The sequence below is a fragment of the Leptopilina heterotoma genome, unplaced genomic scaffold (genome assembly GCF_015476425.1).
Source record: "Leptopilina heterotoma isolate Lh14 unplaced genomic scaffold, ASM1547642v1 Lhet_182, whole genome shotgun sequence".
NCBI classification, from domain to species: domain Eukaryota; kingdom Metazoa; phylum Arthropoda; class Insecta; order Hymenoptera; family Figitidae; genus Leptopilina; species Leptopilina heterotoma.
In genome coordinates this window covers 1226066-1249024 of record NW_025110899.1, presented here as the reverse complement: position 1 = coordinate 1249024, position 22959 = coordinate 1226066, and the positions used below count along the sequence as shown (strand labels likewise).

General features: G+C 27.3%; 3 protein-coding genes across 3 annotated transcripts; all 3 read left to right on the top strand.

The window, feature by feature from the left end:
* Positions 1–5622: 5622 nt before the first annotated feature.
* LOC122500181 (protein FAM98B-like) lies at positions 5623–8568 on the top strand. The gene is made up of 3 exons (XM_043608970.1): positions 5623–5694; positions 7511–7583; positions 8142–8568. The coding sequence occupies exons 1-3, from the start codon at positions 5686–5688 to the stop codon at positions 8453–8455; spliced, it is 396 nt and encodes a 131-aa protein (XP_043464905.1). The 5' UTR covers positions 5623–5685; the 3' UTR covers positions 8456–8568.
* A 4913-nt stretch (positions 8569–13481) lies between these two features.
* On the top strand, positions 13482–14582 carry LOC122500174 (BURP domain-containing protein 3-like). Its single transcript, XM_043608960.1, has 3 exons — positions 13482–13554; positions 13723–13810; positions 14152–14582. Exons 1-3 carry the CDS (start codon positions 13546–13548, stop codon positions 14382–14384), a joined length of 330 nt encoding a protein of 109 aa, XP_043464895.1. The 5' UTR covers positions 13482–13545; the 3' UTR covers positions 14385–14582.
* A 3128-nt stretch (positions 14583–17710) lies between these two features.
* LOC122500172 (cuticle protein LPCP-23-like) lies at positions 17711–21213 on the top strand. The gene is made up of 2 exons (XM_043608959.1): positions 17711–17865; positions 20269–21213. The coding sequence occupies exons 1-2, from the start codon at positions 17857–17859 to the stop codon at positions 20875–20877; spliced, it is 618 nt and encodes a 205-aa protein (XP_043464894.1). The 5' UTR covers positions 17711–17856; the 3' UTR covers positions 20878–21213.
* The last annotated feature ends 1746 nt before the right edge of the window (positions 21214–22959 follow it).

Sequence of the window (22959 nt, the reverse complement as noted above, 5' to 3'; positions counted from 1 at the left end):
TACAATTATTTAATATAATTAAATTATTATATTTATATGTATATCTTCTATATCACTTTCCTATTTATTAGTAATTTTCTTATTTCTTCAACTTCTCATAAATCTTTTATATCTATTGTTTTCGTTTATTCCGCATCTACAAAGGATATAATTTACATGTATCCTAATATATTTATTGTTGCGAAAAAGAGCATCACAAATTTTCAACAAAACCTTCAAGGACTCTATTATACCTAAGTGCCTATAAAAAAATTAATGTGTAATTCTTAATGAATTCTTCCGTCCATTGAATTGTAAAAGAAAAAAAAAGTTGTTTAGTTAAGTAAATGATGTTAAAAATTCGAGCTTTATTATTAGAATGAACTGTTTGACATGCGAGTCCTTAAGGGTAAAGGAATTGCTAAACGATGATTAAAGATCATTTGTATATATCAACGTATTTATATAATTTACCATAAGTTAATTTATTAAATTAGTTGTACTATATAAGTAGTGAAATACTAAAATCGTTTCAATTGGTGTGACGCATGTTATTGCGCTCCGATTTTTGCCTTTTCAGTATCCGTCCAAAGAATTAATATAATAATAAGTAATAAACTTGTAAGAAGTTAAAAAATCAGTTAGAAAGAAGAAATCTTCAATTTTTTGATTAAAGATCGAAAATACTGATTTTATTGAAAATTTATATTGTACATAATGTTGAGTTAAAAAAAAGACTTTCTATAGTGTAGATAATAATTTCTTTTAATAATTTCTGCAGAATAAAAATAATTCTATCATAAATCATAACTTCATCCTTTGTTACATAAACCTAAAATAATGAGAAAAATGAGAAAAAAAGAATAATATTATGAAAAATTTAACATTCCAACATTTTAACTAATAATACAAATGAGCAAGTTTTCTAATATTCTGATGTCATAATTATATGCTCAATCAAATAAATGTAGGTTGTCTATAAGAGTAATTATCAATTAATAAAATGAATATATATAAAAACAAATTTAGTTTCTTTCAAGTTGCGTATAAAAAGATAATGATTAATTAATTTTATAATTATAATTTACTAATTGAAAATTACTGTTAAGCTACATTATATACTTTATTGAAAAAAAGTTTGTCGTTTGTGCCTTAATAAGTGCGCATGCTCTAAAGTTATTTGAATTAAATCTTTAGTTAATTTCAGAAAATTATTTATGATTCTAAAGTTTCGAACGTTCAAATAAAGAACTTTTTTTGTATTTCTTCATCAAATGAAATTTTTATTACAATTGCCTCACTATCAAAAAAATTAATTATAACATCTGAATGTAAAATCCAAGCTTTTAATTTTGATTGAATTGCAGTCATAGTAGTTTCTAAAAAAAATATTTGTAATAAAAAATATTTCGTTTATTTGAACGATCAAAACTTTATGGATCAAAATTATTTAGTTTTAACTTTTAAATAAACTTTGCCAGATATTAGGATTGAATTTAAAGAGTCATGTACAATTCGCAGCTTTCATCTAAATGAAAAACAAAGTGCTCAATGCAGAATGTCAAATGTAACATCAATCAACTAATTAATGAGTATATGCATCCTCGTCTTTATTCTCAAATGAAATAACAAATTGATGAAAAGAAGAAAATAACAGATTTGTTATTAAAAAAAATTAACGTACACTTTTCAATTTACCTAACATGTTGATTTTTATAACTTTTAATCACTAACTCCCAAAAGTATGTATCAAAAAAATTCTATTCATTAGTTGAGTGATTGTTAACAAGAATTTGTAAGAGTACTAATAATTACTGTAAGAATACAAAATATAGAAGTGAATGTCAAACCAAAGTGAAATCATTTATTAATTATCGAAAATCCTAAAATCTATACCTAATGCCTATTTTAGTAAACACATTTTTACCAAATTTTCCGTTACGAAAAAAATTAAAGAAGAATAAAACCCAGAGGTAAAAACTGTTTGATATATAAAATTGTAAAAACGCAGTAAAAGTTATGATTATGTTCACATATATTTTATCATTAATAAACATATTATTTTATAGCGATTCTATGTCAGTCTTTCATCTTAATAAACAAATTAATAACATATTTCCTGATTATTTATTTTAATTTATTTTGAGCAACAGACCTTTTAACGAAAAGGTCTTTATTTTTAAAGTTGATTTAAATTGCGCAATTTTTGGATTACACGGAACACAATTTTATTATTATTATTAAATATAAAATAATAAACTTTATATAATTTTACACGATTTCAGATTGCGATAATTGCCAAAAGGCAAGCGCGGTTATTGCCCGCGGCATTAACCTCGACCCAGGACAATGTACATACGTATTTTGTACGGCTAATGTAGCTCAAATTGTGACTCAAAGAAAAAACTATATTCAAACTCCTTTCTCCAATAACTGATAATATCAACTATTATTGGACATAATTATAAACTCATTGTATCTGAATAGGTCATTGCAAAAACTACACAGATTTTTCAAAAAACTTTTCCTCTTGCTAACAAAATTTCACAGTGAAAAGAAAAACTAAAGAAAAATATTACAATTTGTTTAAGTTTACGATTTAAAGAATATATAATAATTATTATAATTTAAATAATAAAGATCTTAAAGTTATTTGTTTGGCCTAATATAAGTTGAAGATCTTTATTATTTAAATTTTTTTTGAAAGATATTAGGTCGAAAAGTGAAAAAAATATAATTAATAAATAATAAATTTAAAGTCAATTTAAAAATTAAAAAAAAATTTAGAAAAATAATCATTTTTCCCTTTTGTTTACAATATCACAATAATTAACGCATTGTGAAAACTGAGTAATATTTCTAATTATTATTTTTATAATTTACAAGAGTTTTATTGATTAATGGGTGTATGTAGAGCTATATGTATATAACTGGAAAAGCCAGTTTTACAGCTGTCGTAGTTCTAAATTGATCGATATTTCAAATGATCTGATTAAGTGTAACAATCCAATATTACCTTGAAATACAGATATAAGTAATAGTTCTAATCATATTTAGAAAAAAAGAAAAAAAGTGCAAACTTGTTCTGTTCATAAAATGCTCACGCCTCCCAAACACATTATATATATAATTTATGTTTATGCCACTCTAGTGTAAGTAAATAATACCATATTTTTGACATATTATTATTTTATTGATGGAATATTCTATTAATATATATTATTTCAAAATCGCATATTTCCACATTCTCATATTAAGAGTTTTCTCTTCGATTTATCATTTTTTTTAATCTTTTGCTCTTTAAGAAAGTTTTATGCAATATATTACGTTTGAAAAATAGTTTGCATGCAAAATTCAATTTAATTAGTGCTGATTAAAAGTTTGCAGTTTTTATATTCAAATGTTTTCCAATTTTTTAATTTTATTATTTCAAATTTTTAATTTTTAGGGATCTTAATTTTTTTAATTATTCCCCTTATTCCCAAATATACTAAAATTTACTGGAATTTTGGTTTTTATAAGTTTTAAAATGCTTGTGAACTAAACCGCAATAATTAAACATTTGAAGGTCAATTGACCAAAGTATTAAAGTTGTATAAATAAAAAAGGTTTGAATATTAATTTATTTTACACTTTAAAAAAAAATTAATCATACCGCACTAGACTTGGAAAAACATTTTCTTTTTCTTCTAAGTGTTACTATTACGGAAAAGGTCATTGCTCGTTAATTATAACTTAATAAAGCCGAATTCATTTTGTAAATAATTTTTTTAAATATGCAAATTTCAATAATAATTAAAATAATTATTACAAATGTATTTGAAAATTACAAATTTATTTAAAAATTACAAATTTATTTGAAAATTATAAATTAAATTGTAATGAACAATTATTAATTTTTCAATTAATTTTTATTTTTTATAAATAATTTACTCACAAACAAATATTAAAATTTTTATGGAATAAAGCCAAATAAATAATTAAATAAATAAATCTAATAACAAAAAACTATACAATAAACCAAACATTTGTTTGATTCAACTAAATGTTTGCTTCAGATGACAAAATTCTTTCTTCGGATGCAAAATTTATTAAACTGAATGAAATGTTTATTTAAATTAAATAAATATTTATTAAATTTGAACAAACTTTATTCAGAGTAAACCAAAAATAAGGCCTATTCACTAAAAAAAAATTGATTTGATTCAAATAACCGATTAGTTATTATCAAATACATATAAATGTTTACTTGAATCAAATAATTTTCATTTATTTCAATTAAATTTGGATTTTTATTTTAAATTTGTATTTGAACCAATAATTTCAGTATTTGAAGCAAATATGAACTGAACCGTTTATATGACTTAAAAATTATTTGATTCAAGCAAATATTTAATTGATAATAGTCAAGCAATCGATTATTTGAATCAAATCCATTTTTTTTCAGTGTACAATAAATGGATTCAAACATAATTTTCCCCTTAGTGTTACATATTAAAATTAAATCTTGTTTTAAGATATAAAGTTTGAAATTAATTGAGTATTGAAAATAAGATTAGTTTTAATTTAGATAATTATCTTTAAACATTGAAAAAGTGACAAATTATCATTAAAAATCTATTCTGAAAATGAATAAACTTCTCTTAAAATAACCAATCAAGTGTCTATTATCGTATCCAATAAATATTTACTTGAATCAAATAATTTTCATCTAAATTAATTGAATTACTTGAATTAATTAAACTTGGTGATCAATAATATTGTAATACAAAATGTTGATGTTTTACAGATTACAATACACAACTAGAAATAAGATTTATTTGATCGTATCTCAATAAAGATATATTGAATCGACTCATGCATTTACTTGTAATCTGACAATTTGTTGAAATACACAGTACAAAGTGTAAACATATTTCATATTGAAGGCATTTAGTATTTTAATATCACACTAATTACATGCATCAGATGTGAAAAATTTGACAGAAGTGTGTCAAATTATTAACATGTAAAATTGCCTAATTATTGTTAATTTTCCTCATAATTGTAAACAATTATCTGTTTGACAAATCCTATAATTGAATGTAAAACTATTAACGCCCCTTTACGCCGGCCGCAGGTTCCACACAACATTCATTTACTACTATGTATCGCTATCTCTCTTTTCTCAATTGGAAGTGGAAAAAATTCTCGTTGTCACGAACCAAAAAATACACAAGTTATAACACACTTTTTGTAATGAAAGTCCTACGTACTATTCAAGAGCTTTGATTCATGCAGGGCCGGGGAAATAAATGTTTGTTCGCCGAGCGATATATCGTAATGAACAATTCAAATCTTGTATAAGAAAAAAGATGAATGATTTTTAAATTTTCTCCGTCTTGTATTTGAGAATATTGTTAAAACTGAACAATTTAAAAGTGTTGAAATGGAAAAATGAATAATTTTTCATTAGAAGGCAGATAATGTGGTTTTTATTCAATTCCCCCAGCCCTGCATTAACAGCGCACATAACAAATAATGTATATACAGATCAACTTAAGCAAGCTGCCTCTCTACTACTTAGCACTTATAGAAAATAAGGATTTTTTTAAAAATGCTTTAACTGCTTATTATGAATTCCGCACAAATCTCTCAGGGTATAAATACAGTTCAGAAATAAGTGGAATCAAACAATTTGCTTCTTGCAGTCGAAGAATTAGCACCATGTTCAAGGTAGGGTGAAAAGGGAATTCTTCCCTTTGCAAAACATTAATATGTATTTAAAAGAAATCAACTCATTTTTAGACACAAGTGCTTGAAACTTTACTGAAAAAAGTGCTTAATATAAAAATTGTCCCTTTCGTCTAATTTAAATACCTTAATTAGATTTTATTACAAATTAACTCTAAATTCGACAGTTTTTCTGCAGATATCAAATTGAGACAAAAAACGAATCAAAAGTGTTGCAATTAGTGTTGTACTTATTTTTCTCTATTTGATATCTGCAGAAAAACTGTCGAATTATTGAAAATTCATCAGCACTAGTTCTAATTATATGTACTAAAAAAATTTTACTATTTCATTTAGAGGTTTCAAAATTTTTCTCGAGTTTTAATGGAAAATTACTAAGATTTAGTAGAAATTTTTACTAATTTTAACTTGCATAATTTTTCACTAATTCAGATTTAAAGAGATTATTATTTAATTTTTATGAGTTAGGAATATATGAGGAGCAAGTTTTCAAAACATGATAAATCCATATTTTCATATTTTGGGAAATTAAAAAAAATGTTTATAACCCTTATAACTCTGAGATCAATAAAGTGTTCATTACTACCCTAGGACAATAAAGTTTCCATTAATGCCCTAGGGCAATAAAGTACTCATTATTGACTTGGGTAAATAATGTACTCATTATTACCCTAGGGCAATAATGGTCACTTTATTGATCAACTGGGCACTATGACACTTGATGCATAATTTTTCACATAATCACTAGTTAATTTTATACCAGAAAAAATTAATCTTACATTTAGAGGCAAAATCCTGTTCTAATATTCTCCCAATTTATTCACTCAAAACAAATGTATTTCACTTGAACATATAAAATATTTTTATACAACTCAGGCGTATTATGGTCACTTTATCTACCTGTACAGGCGCGTACTAAGTTCCCCCTTATAACCCAGCAGTCAATAAAGAAACCATTATAGCCCTAGGGAGATAATAGTTACTTTATTGACCAGCTGGGTTATATGGAAGAACTTAGCATGCACCGGTACAGGTAGCATAGAGTAACCATAATACGCCTTTGTTGTATAAAGCAAAGTATGCAACAAGGGAGGTCACCTCGTTTATTGCATAATGTACTATTATTTTTTGTCGGTTAATAATAAAACAAAACATTTTTTTGAGATTCTGATGTTAAAAATCATTAAAATAATGGGAAATAAATAAATAAATATATAAATTAATTAATTAATGTAAGCAAATAACTATTAATTATTAATCATTAATTATATTTATTTAATTTAATGCATCAGAATTGCTTTTTTACATTAGTTCATAACCATAATAATAAATTGTCAAAAAATATACGAGAGGAAAATTCTCTTGAATATTATTTTTTTTAGACTGTAAGATAGAAACTTTGTAATAATTTATTTCTATAACAATGTTTTTATATTTGCGACATTCTGTTTTTAATTTCTCTTTATCATAATTAAGTGATTTTTAAAGTTTTTGGTATTTTGTTTATAAATAAAAATTATAGATCATCTGGTAATGTCGAAAAGTTTTAAAGTTTAAAATTCTTTGTTAATATTCAAAAGTAATTGACCGATTTGTAAGATTTTGAAAATATTAAAATTTTGTTTATTATTCTCTTTTTCGAAAAAAGAATTTATTTTTGAAAACTTGCTTCTCATAATATGTAGTTAAATTATAAAATTTCGAATAAAAATGTCATTCTCTTATGTTTGGATAAAATTAATAATAAGTTGCAATATAATATCAGATTTTATAATAATTGTGTATTGTTATTTTTTAGCTTTTCATTCTTGCCTGCCTTATGGCAGTGACCTACGCCGGAGTCGTAATTCCAGCCGCTAAAGTTGTTGCAGGTAATAAAAATTAATTTCCAATTCCCTCAATATTTTCATATTTCAAAATAAAATATATTTCTGATTTTAAAACACAGATTTCTTGCTAGTATCAAATTCATGCTAAAGTGTATCAAATTTTTGGTACCAATTCGTTACAATTTGAAACTATAAAGTTAACAGTGAATTTGTTATAATTTCAATTTTTAAAATTAATTTAATTAATTTTTTAAGAATTTAAGGAGCGCTACACTGTAAAAAATTTTCCGAGTTAAAAATCAACTCCAAAAAACTCCCTTTTGGAGTTTATTCTTATTTTTACTGTGTAAATTTTAACTCCCTTCGTTTTAACTCCCAAATGGGTGCGAATTTTATAGAATCCCCTGGGGAGTTCTTTTTTTACGCAGTGTAATGGTCGAAATAAATATTTTCAGTAATTCCTTTTCTCATTTATATGTGTAAAATAATTGTAATTAATTTCAATATGAAAGTATGTTTACTGCTCTCCCTTTCTTTAAAAAAATTGAAAATCTGACTTGGTAGTTTGTAATCTAAAGTGAAACAAATTTCTTCTTCCAGCTCCCGCCGTTGTTTGGGACAAGGGTGGATGGAGCAACGGATATGGATGGGGCAATGGTGGCGGATGGGGAAATGGAGGATGGGGTAACAACGGTGGATGGGCAGGCAATGGAGCTTGGGGAAAGGGAGGATGGGGAAATGCCGGATGGGCCGGTAATGACGGTTTGGGAAATGCTGGATGGGCCGGCAATGGTGCTTGGGGAAAGGGAGGAGGATGGGGAAACGCTGGATGGGCCGGTAACGGTGCCTGGGCTGGTAATGGAGCTTGGGGTAATGGAGCCTGGGGCAATGGTGCCTGGGGAAAAGGATGGTAAATTTCCCTCTGTGAGATATTTTAATTCGGTATAAGATTTTTGTAAAAAGTGTCAGTAATTCGTCGATTTGATATTCTCTGTACAAAGTTTTTGTAAAATAAATTATTAGAAAAAAAAAAAAAAATGATAAAGGGTTTTTACTTCCCTAACATATACTTTATTTTCCTTAAAGGCATTTGAACCATGACGTCGCAGTTTATGCAATGTGTTCTAAAACCGTGACGTCATAATGGTAACAATGCTCTTAATTACATTTAGATTCATAATATTATTAGCAATATAGTTAATTAACTATACTTGAAAATATTTAAGTTATTAGTATATATAGGAATTATTTAAATAGATTTTTTTTTATAAATATTGTTGAAAAAAGAAAATCATAAAAATTGTTTAAGTTAATAGCAGGTATATACAGGAATTATTTAAATAGATTTTGATAAATATTGTTAAAAAAACCAAATCATAAAAGTGTTGCAAGTATTTAAAGCGTGAATAAAATACCAAAAAATTTGCGGTGCTTTTATAGCACCATAAAATTTATCATGCATTTATGCAAATCATTTCATTCAGTTCAATGTACATACTATATTGTCTGACGCAAACTTGCACAGATCTTGCTATAGCAATAATTTGGTTCACTTAATGTTTGCTTGTATGGACAAAGAAATCAGTTTGTTTAAAAAATATATTATTTATACAGCATTAAAAAAAGGCTAAAAATATATTAACTTTACTTATAAATAATAAAGTAAAGATACCAAATATATTTGGTATCAAATTTCTATAGAAATTTGAATAGAACCGCCTTTTCTGAGATAAGCAAATTCATAATTTTCCAAATACCAGTATAAAAAAAAAATATCTTCGTCAACACCAATTCATAAATTACTGAGATATAAAAATTTTAAACTGTCGAATTATTTCTTAGGTTGAAAAGATTGAGAGTCACTAAATTCCTAACATAAGAGTTTATTCAATAAGATAAAAAGAACCTAACGTATGTTCACATTTCAAGGCATTTATTTCAACTGACTGAATATGATTTAAGTAAGAGATATATCGCCACTATCCCTTCTACCTTTTATAATTTCGGAATTGCTCTGGCTCGTAAAAGAGGTCTGTGAAACTGGCTGAACCACATTCATAAAAATTAATTTCTACTATGCCATTAATTAGTGCTCATTTCGTGCTAATTTTTTACCATATTGCCGAACTTAGTGCTTCATGTTTATTTTTAAAAAACACTGGTTCTGTTAAGATAACGTTCCGCTGAACGGACCAATACAAAAAACGCGTTAAAAGCGTCAAAAAAATATTTATCAATAGTCTGTAATTTAGTACTCAATTAGTGCTCAAAGATTAAACAAAACAAATTTTTTTAAGCTAAATTCCACAAAAAGAAAACAACAAAATTAACAAATTTTCGTTATTTAGTACATGTGATGAGAGCAGTTTTTTCACAAAAGGGTGGATCTCAAAAAATGGGTGTTTTTGAAGAGCCCAAATAATACATTAAGCTGAATCCGCTCAAAAGAAAACTAATAATGTTAAATTTTTAAAATTGTGGTTTTTTTATACATGTGGTAAGGGTAGTTTTTTGACCAAAGGGTGGAGTTTAAGGGTTCATACCACTTTACACACTTGAAAATGAAGCTATTTTCTAGAATTTTTTTTACGATTCCTATGGATTATATTAATCTGCATTTTTTTTAGTTCAATAAATACACTTTTTAACTTTATAAAAAACCTTATTTTATTTAAAAAATATTATTTGTTTATTTAAAATTTAACAATAATGTTGGACCTGCTAAAAATACCGATGCCAGCTGCGGGATTGATTTCTCAGGTTAGAAAAATCTAAAACACAAAATTCAAATTGATTTATCTTCAGTAGGACTGTGCCTATCGCCCGAACTAGAAATTTTTATTTTTATGCAAAAATAACAAAATGGCGGCAATTAAAAATTTTTTTTTCGAAAATTAAAGTTTTTTTAGCATAGTTTTTCGGTTTAAAAAAATAGTAAAAATTAATATTTTTAAATAATTCTAGTTCCGGCGATACCCACCCATGTGAAGAAGATTTTCGTAAAAAAATTTTGAGAATCGGTCCAGTAGTTTCCGAGAAAAACATCCCGCAGCATGGAAAAATGTGGTTTTGAGAAAAACGCGTTTAAAGTTTGTGTTTTATACTTACATAGCCGTGTACGCGCTCAAATAGCATTGAAAAAAATATATTTTGAGTGCTGGGATCTTTCTAAAAATTTTACACCACATTTTTGACATATTTTACTTTCGAAATCCATAATAAAAAATTTTTTGCTTTTTTGAAGATGACAAAGTGGTATGAACCCTTAAAAAACGAGTAAAGAATTTTTAAAGAGCTCAAAAATAATAAAGCAATTTGCCTTAAAATAAAAGAAAAATGTTGAATTTTAAGAATTTTCGATTTTTAGCACATGTGATAAGGGTAGTTTTTTTTGTTAAAGGGTGGAGCTATTGAAAAATATTTTTTTGACGCTTTTAACGCGTTTTTCCTATTGGTTAATTTTTATGAAAGGGGACTTTAAGTAAAAGTCAATAGAAAAAATTATAAAATATAAATTATTCTTTAAAAAAATATAAACTTACAGAAAATTTCCTCAAATGTTTGTATACCCGATCTCCGCAGACTGGAATTGCACTTGTACCGTTCCGGACGCACGTGTTAGCTAATTTGAAAAGACTTTTTAAAATTATGTACGATCGCGGTTTAAAGTATTTCGAACACTCCCGATTTTTACTATAAGATTATACTTTAATAAATTGACAAAGAATTCTAAAAAAATATTAATACACCCTTGGGTATCACTGGATGAATTAAATAAATTCGAACACTCCCAAAGTTAAAACACTGAAAAAAAAGAAAAGAAATACAAATTTTAATTAAGGATGATTTTAGAAGCACGTGATTAAATAAAATTTGCGTTCTTACATACATTCTACGAAAGTTTTGTAGAAACAGAAACACGTGATCGAACGAAACACGCGGCGATAATTTATTTCAAAATTTGCACCTTTCTTTCATCCCCACGCAGGTTGCAGAAGTATCCAGAGCTATATGCACGACTAAAGACGCGAAGTGGGGATATGAAATTGCGAGGAAAAAGAGGTAGAAACTCTCTCTCTCTCTCTCCTTTCAAAGTTCCATTATTTTTTTTTATGTAATATTCTTTTATATAAATAAACGGAAAAAATAAATTTAGCAGATTTTACAAGACTGTTACGGAGTAGCGGTTACAGCTTATTATGAAACTGAGTTTTGTAAAATTTAAGGAATATTTCAGGATAAACTTTAAAAATATTTATTTCTGTACTTTATCCTGAAATATTCCTTACATTTTACAAAACTCAGTTTCGTAATAAGCTGTAACAGTTTTATAAAATCTGCTAAATTTATTTTTTCCGTACACAATTCTGTTCCTAAAGGTGATTTCGGGTATTTCGATCATGCGAATCAACTAGATGTATTTTCATGGTTGTACCCCTAAATTTCATAGATTCGAACGAATATTCTATTTCCACAGACTTTGAATTAAAAATGAAATATTTAACAAAACTTATCAAATTTGGTGATCCTACATATTTGTATCGTTTATTTACATGAACAAAGAATTATTTTTTAATTATATGAAAAATATGTAATTCTTAATACAGTGGACTCCGCTTATAACGAGCTTCAAGGGATCGTTGAAATTTGCTCGTTATAGCTGAAGTTCTATAGCGCGCTATAAGCGAAGTTAAAGTAATACGTTTAATTAACATCGAGGGGGTATTTACTTGTGTATTAGCGAGTACGCTTCTCCCGTAATAGTCACGTAATAGTCAAGTAATAGAGTGTAATAGAGCATTATTACGTCAGTGTAATATTCTGTAATAATCAGTAATACCCTGTAATAGTTCTGTAATACCCTATAATACTATAGATAATACGAGTAAAAGCAGGAAAATTTAGTGTATTAGAGTGTACACCATTTTAACCAGTAATTACCCCCTCGATTAACATTGAAACCAACCAAGTGACAAAAATTTGTTCGTTATAACCAACTTCTCGTTATAAGCGGAGTCCACTGTATTTCTAATGTAATAAAGGTATGAACATTAATTAGTTTGAATTAAGATTTAACCCACTTTACGTAATTTCACTACAACCTCTACAACATTTTACTTCTTAGATCCCTTCCTCTAATTCACAAAACGTCAAAATTACTTTATAGATAGGTATATAATCATAAATATCCAAATACCTATATTGCATTGTAAAAATGCTTCTAAATTGACATTTATCTGTATATATAGTAAAATTGTAATATATTTTACAAGTGTTATGCACTTGCAATTCAAGTACATATTTGTTGTACCCATTACTAATAATAATCATATATGTATACGCACAGACGGTGGAACCCTCAAATGATGTAAACTCTGTTGCATGTTACTTTAACATCACTTTGCTATTAAAATAATACTTTTTTGACATACATTATACAAACATTCAAAATTGTATAAAGTTTCAAAGTTGAAATATGAGTATGAAAGAGAAAGACGAGGGTCTGATTTTCGTACTAATTTTTGACAAGTTTATTAACAGCTATATTCCCTAAAAAGTTTGACATAAATTTTGTAAGGAGACGATTTTAGTATATATAATAATAATGATGATTATAAAAATAGTTGTAATAATGATGATGATCATAATAATTAGAATAATACGTAACAATAATAATCTGTTAAAAATTAATTTATATAGTCATCCAACAACATTTTTTAAAAATAGATCCCAACTTGTCCATGGGGAGTACCTTGAAGGTGACCACTTTGATTCTAAATGAATCATACCTTATTTTATTGTTTTTCAAGACTAGGGTAATCAAATCCCATGTCGAAGATACAAGATACGCCTGATGCAATAAATAAGAACATAAGAAGGGTTCAGTTTAAAAAAATGCAACTTTAAGTTTTGTATAAATACGGTGATAGATTCAGTACTGTTATTCATTGCAACTTTTGAAATTGAAGAATTATCATTCTCAACAAGTCAATACCGCAAGAAAATGTTCAAAGTGAGAATCTGTTTTATTTACAACTATAATGTTATTATATTTTTTTGTTGTAGATGTCTAAGTTTTTAAGATGATTTTAAGTTTTTTTAAAAATATCAGTTTGATTTTGAAAAAGTAAGAAGTGTAAATATGTATTTTTGTTTAATGATTGTTATTCCTATTGTTTAGCTTCTTCTTACCGCTTGTGTAATAGCCGTTGCTCACGGTGGATATGTTGTTCCTCAACTGCAGCCAGTAACTACCAACTACGTTAGAGGTATTTTTATTTAATTATTTATTAATATGATTACATGGAGAAAAAAGAAGTTCAAGTTTTACACTCTTTTGCATGACACTTACTCTGAAGAGTATAAAACTAGTTTTACACTCCTCAGGGTAAGTTTAATATAATCCTTTTTTCTCCGTGTAAAATTTTTCTATTCAAATTATTCCATTGAAATTCATTAAAATTATGGCATTTAGTAATCATTATTATTTATAATTATTATTGCATTTAATAAAATAAACATCCTTCAATTTTGATCTCTTATTAAAATCAATAAAAAATGAGCAAAGTAAAAATTCTCAATTAAAAATATTGTTTGTCTCATTCATTAGGTGTTGTTGTACCTTACGGTATCGGAGGAGTCGGAGTTGGTCGCTATGGAGTTGGAGTTGGATCCGTAGTTGGAGTGGGACCAGTTGGAGTTGGAGTTGGTCCAGTAGGATCTGTCGTTGGAGTTGGCCCAGTAGGAGTTGGTGTTGGAGTTGGCGTTGGTGGCGTAGATTCTGTTCGAGTTGGCACAGTTGGACACGGTGTTGGTGTTGTAAATGGTTTGGGAGTTGTTTAAACCAAAAAAAAATTTTAATTTCTTCGATGAAAAATATGAAATGTTTAATGAGAAAGATAATTGAATGAAAATTTTGAATACCACTGAATGCGACGAAATTGAACATTTCAAGTTTATACAAGCATTTAGAAATTTCATCTCTTTTTAAAAATTGTATTTATTAATTTGTGAAATAAAGAAAAGTATTTCAAGTATTAACCCGATGTTTTATATTTTCTTTGTATAATATCTAAAGAACTAGTTCATAACAATGTGTAAATCTCAAATTGAAACCATAGCATCAAAATGTTGCACTGCAAAAATTAAGATACGTTTTTTTGTCTCAATTTGATATCCTTAGAAAAATTGTTCCTTTACTTTAATGATTTATATAGGTACTTAAACTTTTTTTTGTTATATTTAATGGACTTGAACGAAATGTTTCCGTCTTATATATATAGTATTCTCTAAAGAATAATTTAATTTCAGGCGCGGATGAAAAAATTTCAGCTAATAATATTTAGCTACCCGAGCTAAACTTAATTGCTTTCACAAGTGGATAGTAATTATTTTTAACTGATGCAGCTATAATAATTAATTTTCACAACAAAACGTTTTTTGTATAACTAATTATTATAGCTACTGTACAGTAAAAATTTACTTATCTATAAATAGAAAATGTGTTTTTTGTGTGCATTTCAAAAACAAATTTGTTTTCTTTGTAAAAAAGAGTTTTTATTTATGAAGAGAACAATGAACTTTAGCACTCAGTGGCAGAGGATGTTGCACTATATACAATAGATAATTTTTTACATTAGAAAATTTGAATTTCGAAGATTAAAGTATAACTACTTTTCATGTAACTGGCTCACGCTTATTCACTGCTTGCAGTTTAACTAGCTAAATGCCTACATAGGTTGCATTTGTTAAAGTAGCTGATGCAATAAACGTCATATTGCAGTGTACTCTTGTAGTTGGATAAAAATGTGGACTTTTATAAAATTATCGAGAGCTCTGTATAAAATCACACAGGGCCAGAAATATAAATACCCCCTCGAGAGCAAGGAAAATCATTCAATTTTCTTCTTGCATCTGAAGAAGTAGTTCTAAACATGATGAAGGTAGTATACAAATTAAGTATAATTTTTTATTGCATTGTTCTTTAATTAAATATTTTAAACGATAAAATAAAATAACAATTTCATAATACTTGTAAACTTTTTTAAATTCCGTATTTTTAATTAATTATCATTACTTGCAATTTGCAAATACTTAAAAAACGTTTCTATTTTGTGCATAGTTCGTTGTTGTTTTCGCTTGCCTTTTGGCTGTGGCTTATGGAGGAGGACTCACTGGTCTTGTTGGACAGAGCCATTTGGCTGCTCCCATCAAAATCCAAACTGTCATTCCTCATGCTCCAATTATTAAAAGTACGTTGTCTTTAATTTATATTTTCTTAATTGACAAATCATTCAATATGTTTTCTATATGTAAATTTGTAATATTTCATACAGTAATAACAAAGCAAAAAATGTTTTACATTTCAGCTCCAATTTTGATTCCCAAAATCCAAGGTACTTGTATTTTTAATCTTTTTATATTTATTATTTATTTTATATTTTATTTTTATATTTATTTATCTTTTATATTTTTAATCTAAATAACGTATGATGACAACAAAATGTATTTGTTAATTTTGGCATTTCTCTTATTTGTCAAATTTTTAATCCATTTAATAATCCGTTTAAAAAATTGAGTCCGTGCAGAATATTTGCAATTTCCTGGCGCCAGATTTGACAATTTCTGCACGGGAGATTTTAATTAACCTAAGAAACTAACAATAATTAAGGGGCTGGATGCTATAATGTGTTATGCGCCATTCACTTAACACATTATAGCATCCAGCCCCTCAATTAAAGTTTGAATATCTATTATGTTATTTATTAAATATAGTTTCAGCTCAACCAGCTTTTGTTGTAAATGGTCATGGTCTTGAGCTCGGTCATGATATTGGTCTTGGCGTTGGTCTTAACAAAGGATGGGGAGGATGGTAAAATCTAATCATCATTGGACTTTTGGATAGAAATCAAAATTGCAACTAATAAGAAAAATTCTATTTAATTCGACTTGACACAAAATTCTCTAAATAAGAACTACGTCTATAAAGAAATTGAAATTATTACTACAGAATATGTAAACAGTAACTAAATAAAAAATATCTGATGCAATAAACAAACATTTATTATTTATCATAATAATCATTCATAAGAATGTATAGTAAGATTTTAGTTTCTCTCCTATAAGTTATATATATATATATATATATATAGAATCATCTCTCTGCGCATTAGGATTTTTCGGAAGCTTATTACTGTCTAAGAATTTTATATTACCATTTTTTTTTAAATGTATTGAAGAATATAATATATTCTCGTATTTTATATCGTTTAGTTTTTTATTATTTCGAACTTTTAAATATCTGTGCATATTTCTTTCATAAAAAGGCGGAAAAAAAATTAAAATTAAATGCACGATTATACATTTAAAGAACAAAAATAATTTTATCATTTTAACAATCAACAATCTTACTTATATGTATTGAAGGTTGGTCACCCTTAATTAAATGGAAAGTTTAATAATATGAGCATTTTCAAGGTTCAAGCTTAATTTAATATTAATTTTCAAGAATATTTGAAATTTAAAGAGGATAAGAAGCGAAAAGTCATTAACGACTTACCTTCATAAATTATTAGAATTAATTACTTAGAATTAGTTACCGGAAATTAGTTAACTAATTCAAATTTCATTTCATTTCAATGATTTGTGATATACATCTCGAATATGCTAATATGATTACGAAATAAAAAATTTAGAGTGACATTTGCCCACTATATTACTTGAATTGACATCTTAAAAGAAAGTGAAAAAACATTGTATAACATTCCGAAATCTAAAATAAAATTATCTTGAAACAAAAAATTTATCTCATATTTATTTTATCGCAAAAATTTATTATAAAACAACTTAAAAGAATTATAAAAATTGTAAAAGAATTGTAAAAGACTAAAATAGATAAAAGGTAATTTAATATTCTTGAAATTGAGTTCAAGTGTAATGAAAGATTAATTATCTGCGTATAATGACCTTGGGAGTGGTATAAGATGATCGGCAAAAGGCAACGTGGTCAATATGCTTTGAGATTTCATAAGAAATAATATAATAAAGAATTGCGATGATTAACGTGAGAGCAGAAGAGATTGGGCGTGACAACATGCTCCAATTCGGTAACCCAGACCTTGGTTCATTCTCCACCAAATGCTTTCTTTCACCTTTCTGTTGTCGGACCTCGTCTAAAAGACCGGTATTATTGCGAAACAACATTTTCGCTATAACCACAGACTAAATTTTGGTATAAAAACCGCATGGGGACCCTTTATTGTCACAACTACCCTAACCGCACAACTGAGAAGACAACCAAGCAAATAACGCAAAAATGTTCAAGGTATTTATAAATGTCTCAAGTTTCACTTACATATATTAAATTACATTTCCCTGCATTTTATATCATTTCAATATTTATAATTTTTAAGTTTTTCTAAGGATATCACAAGTTGATAGAAAAACTGTCATTTTTTTACATAATATTTCTTATTAAATTTGAAATTTTAATGATAGTTTCCTTATTAGTAGCTTAGCTTTGTTTATTTTTCCGAATAACAATTACGTAGTCTGACCAAAGAACAATAGTAACTACTGATGGGAAATTGGATGAGCGGTCTGACTATATCTTCCAATACTACTTATATTGTGTATCAGACATTACACTAGCTTTCGCGCTATCAAGAATTTTTTTATGATTAAAAATAATGAGTTTTACTAATATTGCAAGGAATTTTGCATTTGTTTAAACAATTAATTATTGCTAAGATTTATAACATTTCCAAATCAACCGAAAGATTAGAAAATTTCTATCAATATTTCCCCTTTTATTTATTCTTACTCTGTATCAATAAGTGAAGCTAAAAATAGGCGTAAGTAAAAAAATCAAATTAGTGAAAACAGTTAAAACTATTATTAAAAAATTTAACAAAACAAATGTAACAAAATTCGTTGCAAGAATTCAATTATTTTCATAAATAATAAAATTCTTCACAGGATTTCAATGATTTAAAAAAAATGTAATAAAAATTCATTGCAAGAATTCAGTTATTCTTCTAAATAATAAAATTATTCAAAGGATTTCTATTATTTTTAATGCAACTTTAAGTAAATTCTTCGAAAAATGTAATTATTTTCAAAAATTCTATTAAAATTCTTTGAAATAATTAAATTATCAATTATAAATTATTTTCAATATTTTTTGCAAAAGTTCCTTGAGAATTTTCAAATCTATTTGTTTACAATTTAATTTTACAAAATTTCGATTATTCGGAAATTCTTCAATTAAATATTTAGAAAATAAAAACTTGAAATAATTTTAAAAAAATTAATTATTATCTAAAATTTGAACTGAAATTCATTTTTAAATCAATTTTTATTAGAAAATTCTACGAGAATTCAATTATTTAAATACAAAAATAAATAATTTAATTATTTCGACAAATTTTAATGAAATTTTGAAGAATAATTACATTTTTCAAGGAGTTTGATTAAAATTGTATTAAAAATAATTTAAATTCTATAATGAGTTTTATTATTCATGGAAATAATTGAATCTCTGTAAAGAATTTTATTATTTATGAAAATAATTGAATTCTTTTGGAAAATTTTATTAAAGTAATAAATAATGAAAATCATTGAATTGAGGAAAATTTTTGAAAATAATTGTAATTTTGACAAGAATTTTATTAAAATTTTTTAAAACAATTGAATTTTTGAGAAGAATTTTATTACTTTTAAAGATAATTAAAATATTTTAACTAGAATTTTTAAAAATTTTTGAACATAATTGAATTTCTGCGAAGAATTTTATTATACTTTTGAAAATAATTAAATTTCTGCAATCATTTGTAACTTTTCAAAATTAAAAAAAAAAAAATTTTTCGGAAAAAAATTTCAACGGCCTTCAGGAACCTTTTTTATCGGAATTTATACAAATAGTTCGGTAAATTGCAAAATTAGGAAAAAAGTTTATCTTTCTAGGCACTCTGTACACGGAGAAAAATTTATTCGTACTGATTACAATAGTCTATATTACTGCTCGGATATGTGACCACTTTTTGTTATGATTACTATAGCTGTTGTAAGGAGTACAAACATGAATTTATCCCTTACAACAGCTATAGTAATCGTTCCTACTAAATTCTTAACACATTACATAGTCTTCGTAATCATTCCAAAAAGTGGTCACATATCCGAGCTGTAATGTAGACTATTGTAATCATTAAAAATAATTTTTCTCCGTGTATAAACAAAGTTGGTAAATAACATTATTATTTGCTTAATCAAATGAAAAATTTGATCATAACTTTATCAAAATATACTGTTTGTTGCCAAAAAGCAATTTTAGTGATAAACATTGAGAATTCCAATTTTTTGCAATTCGACTGTCGGTATTGTGACGTCTTATAAATATTGATGAAAAAAAGTCCTTTAAATAAATTTAAAATTATTGATGAAAGTTATGAATAAACAAAAAGACGAAATTTAGATTAGATTTCAAAAATAAATTAAAAAACTCTCTCCATTTATATTCGCCATCATTTTTCGTAAAAATATATACCGAAGAAAAATGGAGTTTACACATAAAAGTGAAGTATATGAAGTCCTAACCTCACTTTTATGTTTAATACCAAACTCAGCTCAGAGTTCATTACTTGATTAATGATTGGTTTTTTCATTTACATTTTACATTTATTTATAAATCTAAATACTGTAAAATAGTAAAACTAACCTTTCTTTGCAGTTCATTTCCTTCGCCGCTCTCGTAGCAGTCGCCAGGGCCGGATTCATTGGCTCTCCGGATTCATTTGCTGTCAATTACAATCCTTACAATGCAGCCGTTTCTGCCCCCCTTGCAATTCACGCCCCTGCCATTGGATCTTCTCAACAAAGCGTCGTCCGCTCCTTGGATGGAAACTCCGCAGTTTCCCACTACAGCAAAGCCGTTGACACTGCTTTCTCCAGTGTTCGCAAATACGACACCCGCGTGACCAATGACGCCAAATACCTCCAATACGCAGCTGCTCCTGCTCTTTACCACGCTCCGGCTCCAGCTGTCTACACGGCCGCAGCAGCTCCAGCTTCAACTTATTACGCAGCAGCCTCTCCAATCGTCAAAACTGTAGCTTCAGCTCCTGCCTACTACGCCGCACCCTCTCCAATTGTCAAGACTGTAGCTCCTGCCTACTACGCTGCATCCTCTCCAATTGTCAAGACCGTAGCTCCGGCTTACGCCCCAGCTTCAGCCTACTACGCAGCTCCCTCTCCAATTGTCAAGACTGTAGCTCCGGCTTACGCTCCAGTTGTTGCTCACACAACCTTCACTGGATTTGGCGCATCCTACGCCTTCTAAACTATTAAATTATTTATTTTGTCCTGACAATTAGCTCAAGTATTCTTCAATGAAAATGTAAATTAAAATTCTTGATTTACCTTTTAAAATTACCATGGATTTAAAATTCTACCGTCGTACATTGTTTTTACGTTTCATGATAGATGTCGTATATTTTAGTAATTTCGGAGTAATCTTCTTTTCCTATTTATTAAAGAGTCAAAAAAATCATGTTATTATAATTGTACCGTTAAATTACTTAATTTTATTTGCCATTGAAAATACGTGTACATTTCTAGAATAATTGAATTGTAACTATACTTACCATTCTTATTTATATTTTTGCCATCTCATCGAAATACATCTTTTTTAAACATATAAATTGAACCGATTATCATTATTACTCTTCCTCTGTCAAATCAAATCTGGATAAAAATAATGAAAAATAATCAAAACTGTGAAGCAATACGAAGAAAAGAGAGCAAAAACTTTTAGGTTATGCTTGTAAGTTTTGCAGTGAAAACAAGGTCTCAGTAAGCGCCGTTAACATTAATATGTCAAAACTAATTTTCTATCTACAAAATTAAAACTATTAAACAATTTTTGCAAAGATTTCGCATAAAAAACAGTTAAATGGAAAGTTTCGGAATTCCAAGTGAATGTAAAAAGTCATGTCAGTGACATTTTTATTACTAAAATCTCCAAAAACTAGTTTTTGACTCTGAGTGTCGACGCCAACTTCAGAGACCTTGAAATTGCACGAACTCTCAATACAAACGATGCAAACGATACCAACCGAAACCACTGATGTTTAAGTCTATAAATTAAAATATACCTGGTCATGGCCGAATATACACAGCGCAACGCCAGTATATAAGTGCCAATGTTACACGGAGAAAAATTATTTTTAATGATTACAATAGTCTACATTACAGCTCGGATATGTGACCACTTTTTGGAATGATTACGAAGACTATGTAATGTGTTAAGAATTTAGTAGGAACGATTACTATAGCTGTTGTAAGGGATAAATTCATGTTTGTACTCCTTACAACAGCTATCCCAGTAAAAAAAAACTAATTCAAATGAATTGAAACGAATTAACATTTTTGGTAGGCTCCAATTCGTATTTGTCACAAAGCGGGATTCACTCAAGCTCTTTGTATATTCAATTGAATTTAATTCAATATGTACCAATTTGTCCAAACGAATTCGCATTCGAAAGAAATGGCCAAGGAATGCATTGAATTCGTGCTAACGAATTGAAAAAAATTAAAGGCTCAAAACTTGTCCAGTGAATTGGTACGGATAGAAGGTTCGGAAGTTCAATACAGTTTCACGAATTCAGGAAAATTGCATCATGGCTCCAATTCGTATTTGTCACAAAGCGGGATTCACGAAAGCTCTTTGTGAATTCTTTTTAATTCATTTCAATTAGTTTTCGTTTACTGGGATAGTAATCATAACAAAAAGTGGTCACATATCCGAGCAGTAATATAGACTATTGTAATCAGTACGAATAAATTTTTCTCCGTGTAAACACTACTATACTACTACTTACAAATTAAATAATTAATAAAAATCTAAAAATTGTTTTGAGTTTTACACAGTTAAACACACTCTCTAAATCTGAATTAGTTAAAAATATCTAAAATCATGGCTGAATTTCAGCAATCAGTAAAAAATAACTATTTATTAGTAGAAAAATAAAAAATAGCCAAATTCCATTAAATTGAATAAATAAATGTTACCAAAAATTTCAGTTGTTCTGACATAACCTAAAAATAAATTTAATTATTATTATTATTATAGTCATTATTAACTATTTCATTAGTAAAATAATATTTTAACATTTTAACTAATTCAAATTTAGGGTACGGTCCCATGATGAGCAGAAAACACAATGCAAAGCAGAATTTCGTGAGAGTGGAAAGGGTAGTGATATCTGACTTTCTCTTTTGCACTCACGAAATTCTGCTTTGCATTCTGTTTTCTGCTCATCATGGAACCGTACCCTTAGAGACGAAACTTAGCAGAAAAATGATTTGCTTCTCAGGTACATACCTTTCTTCGGAGCGTGTCACTTTTTTTTTAGAATTTAGA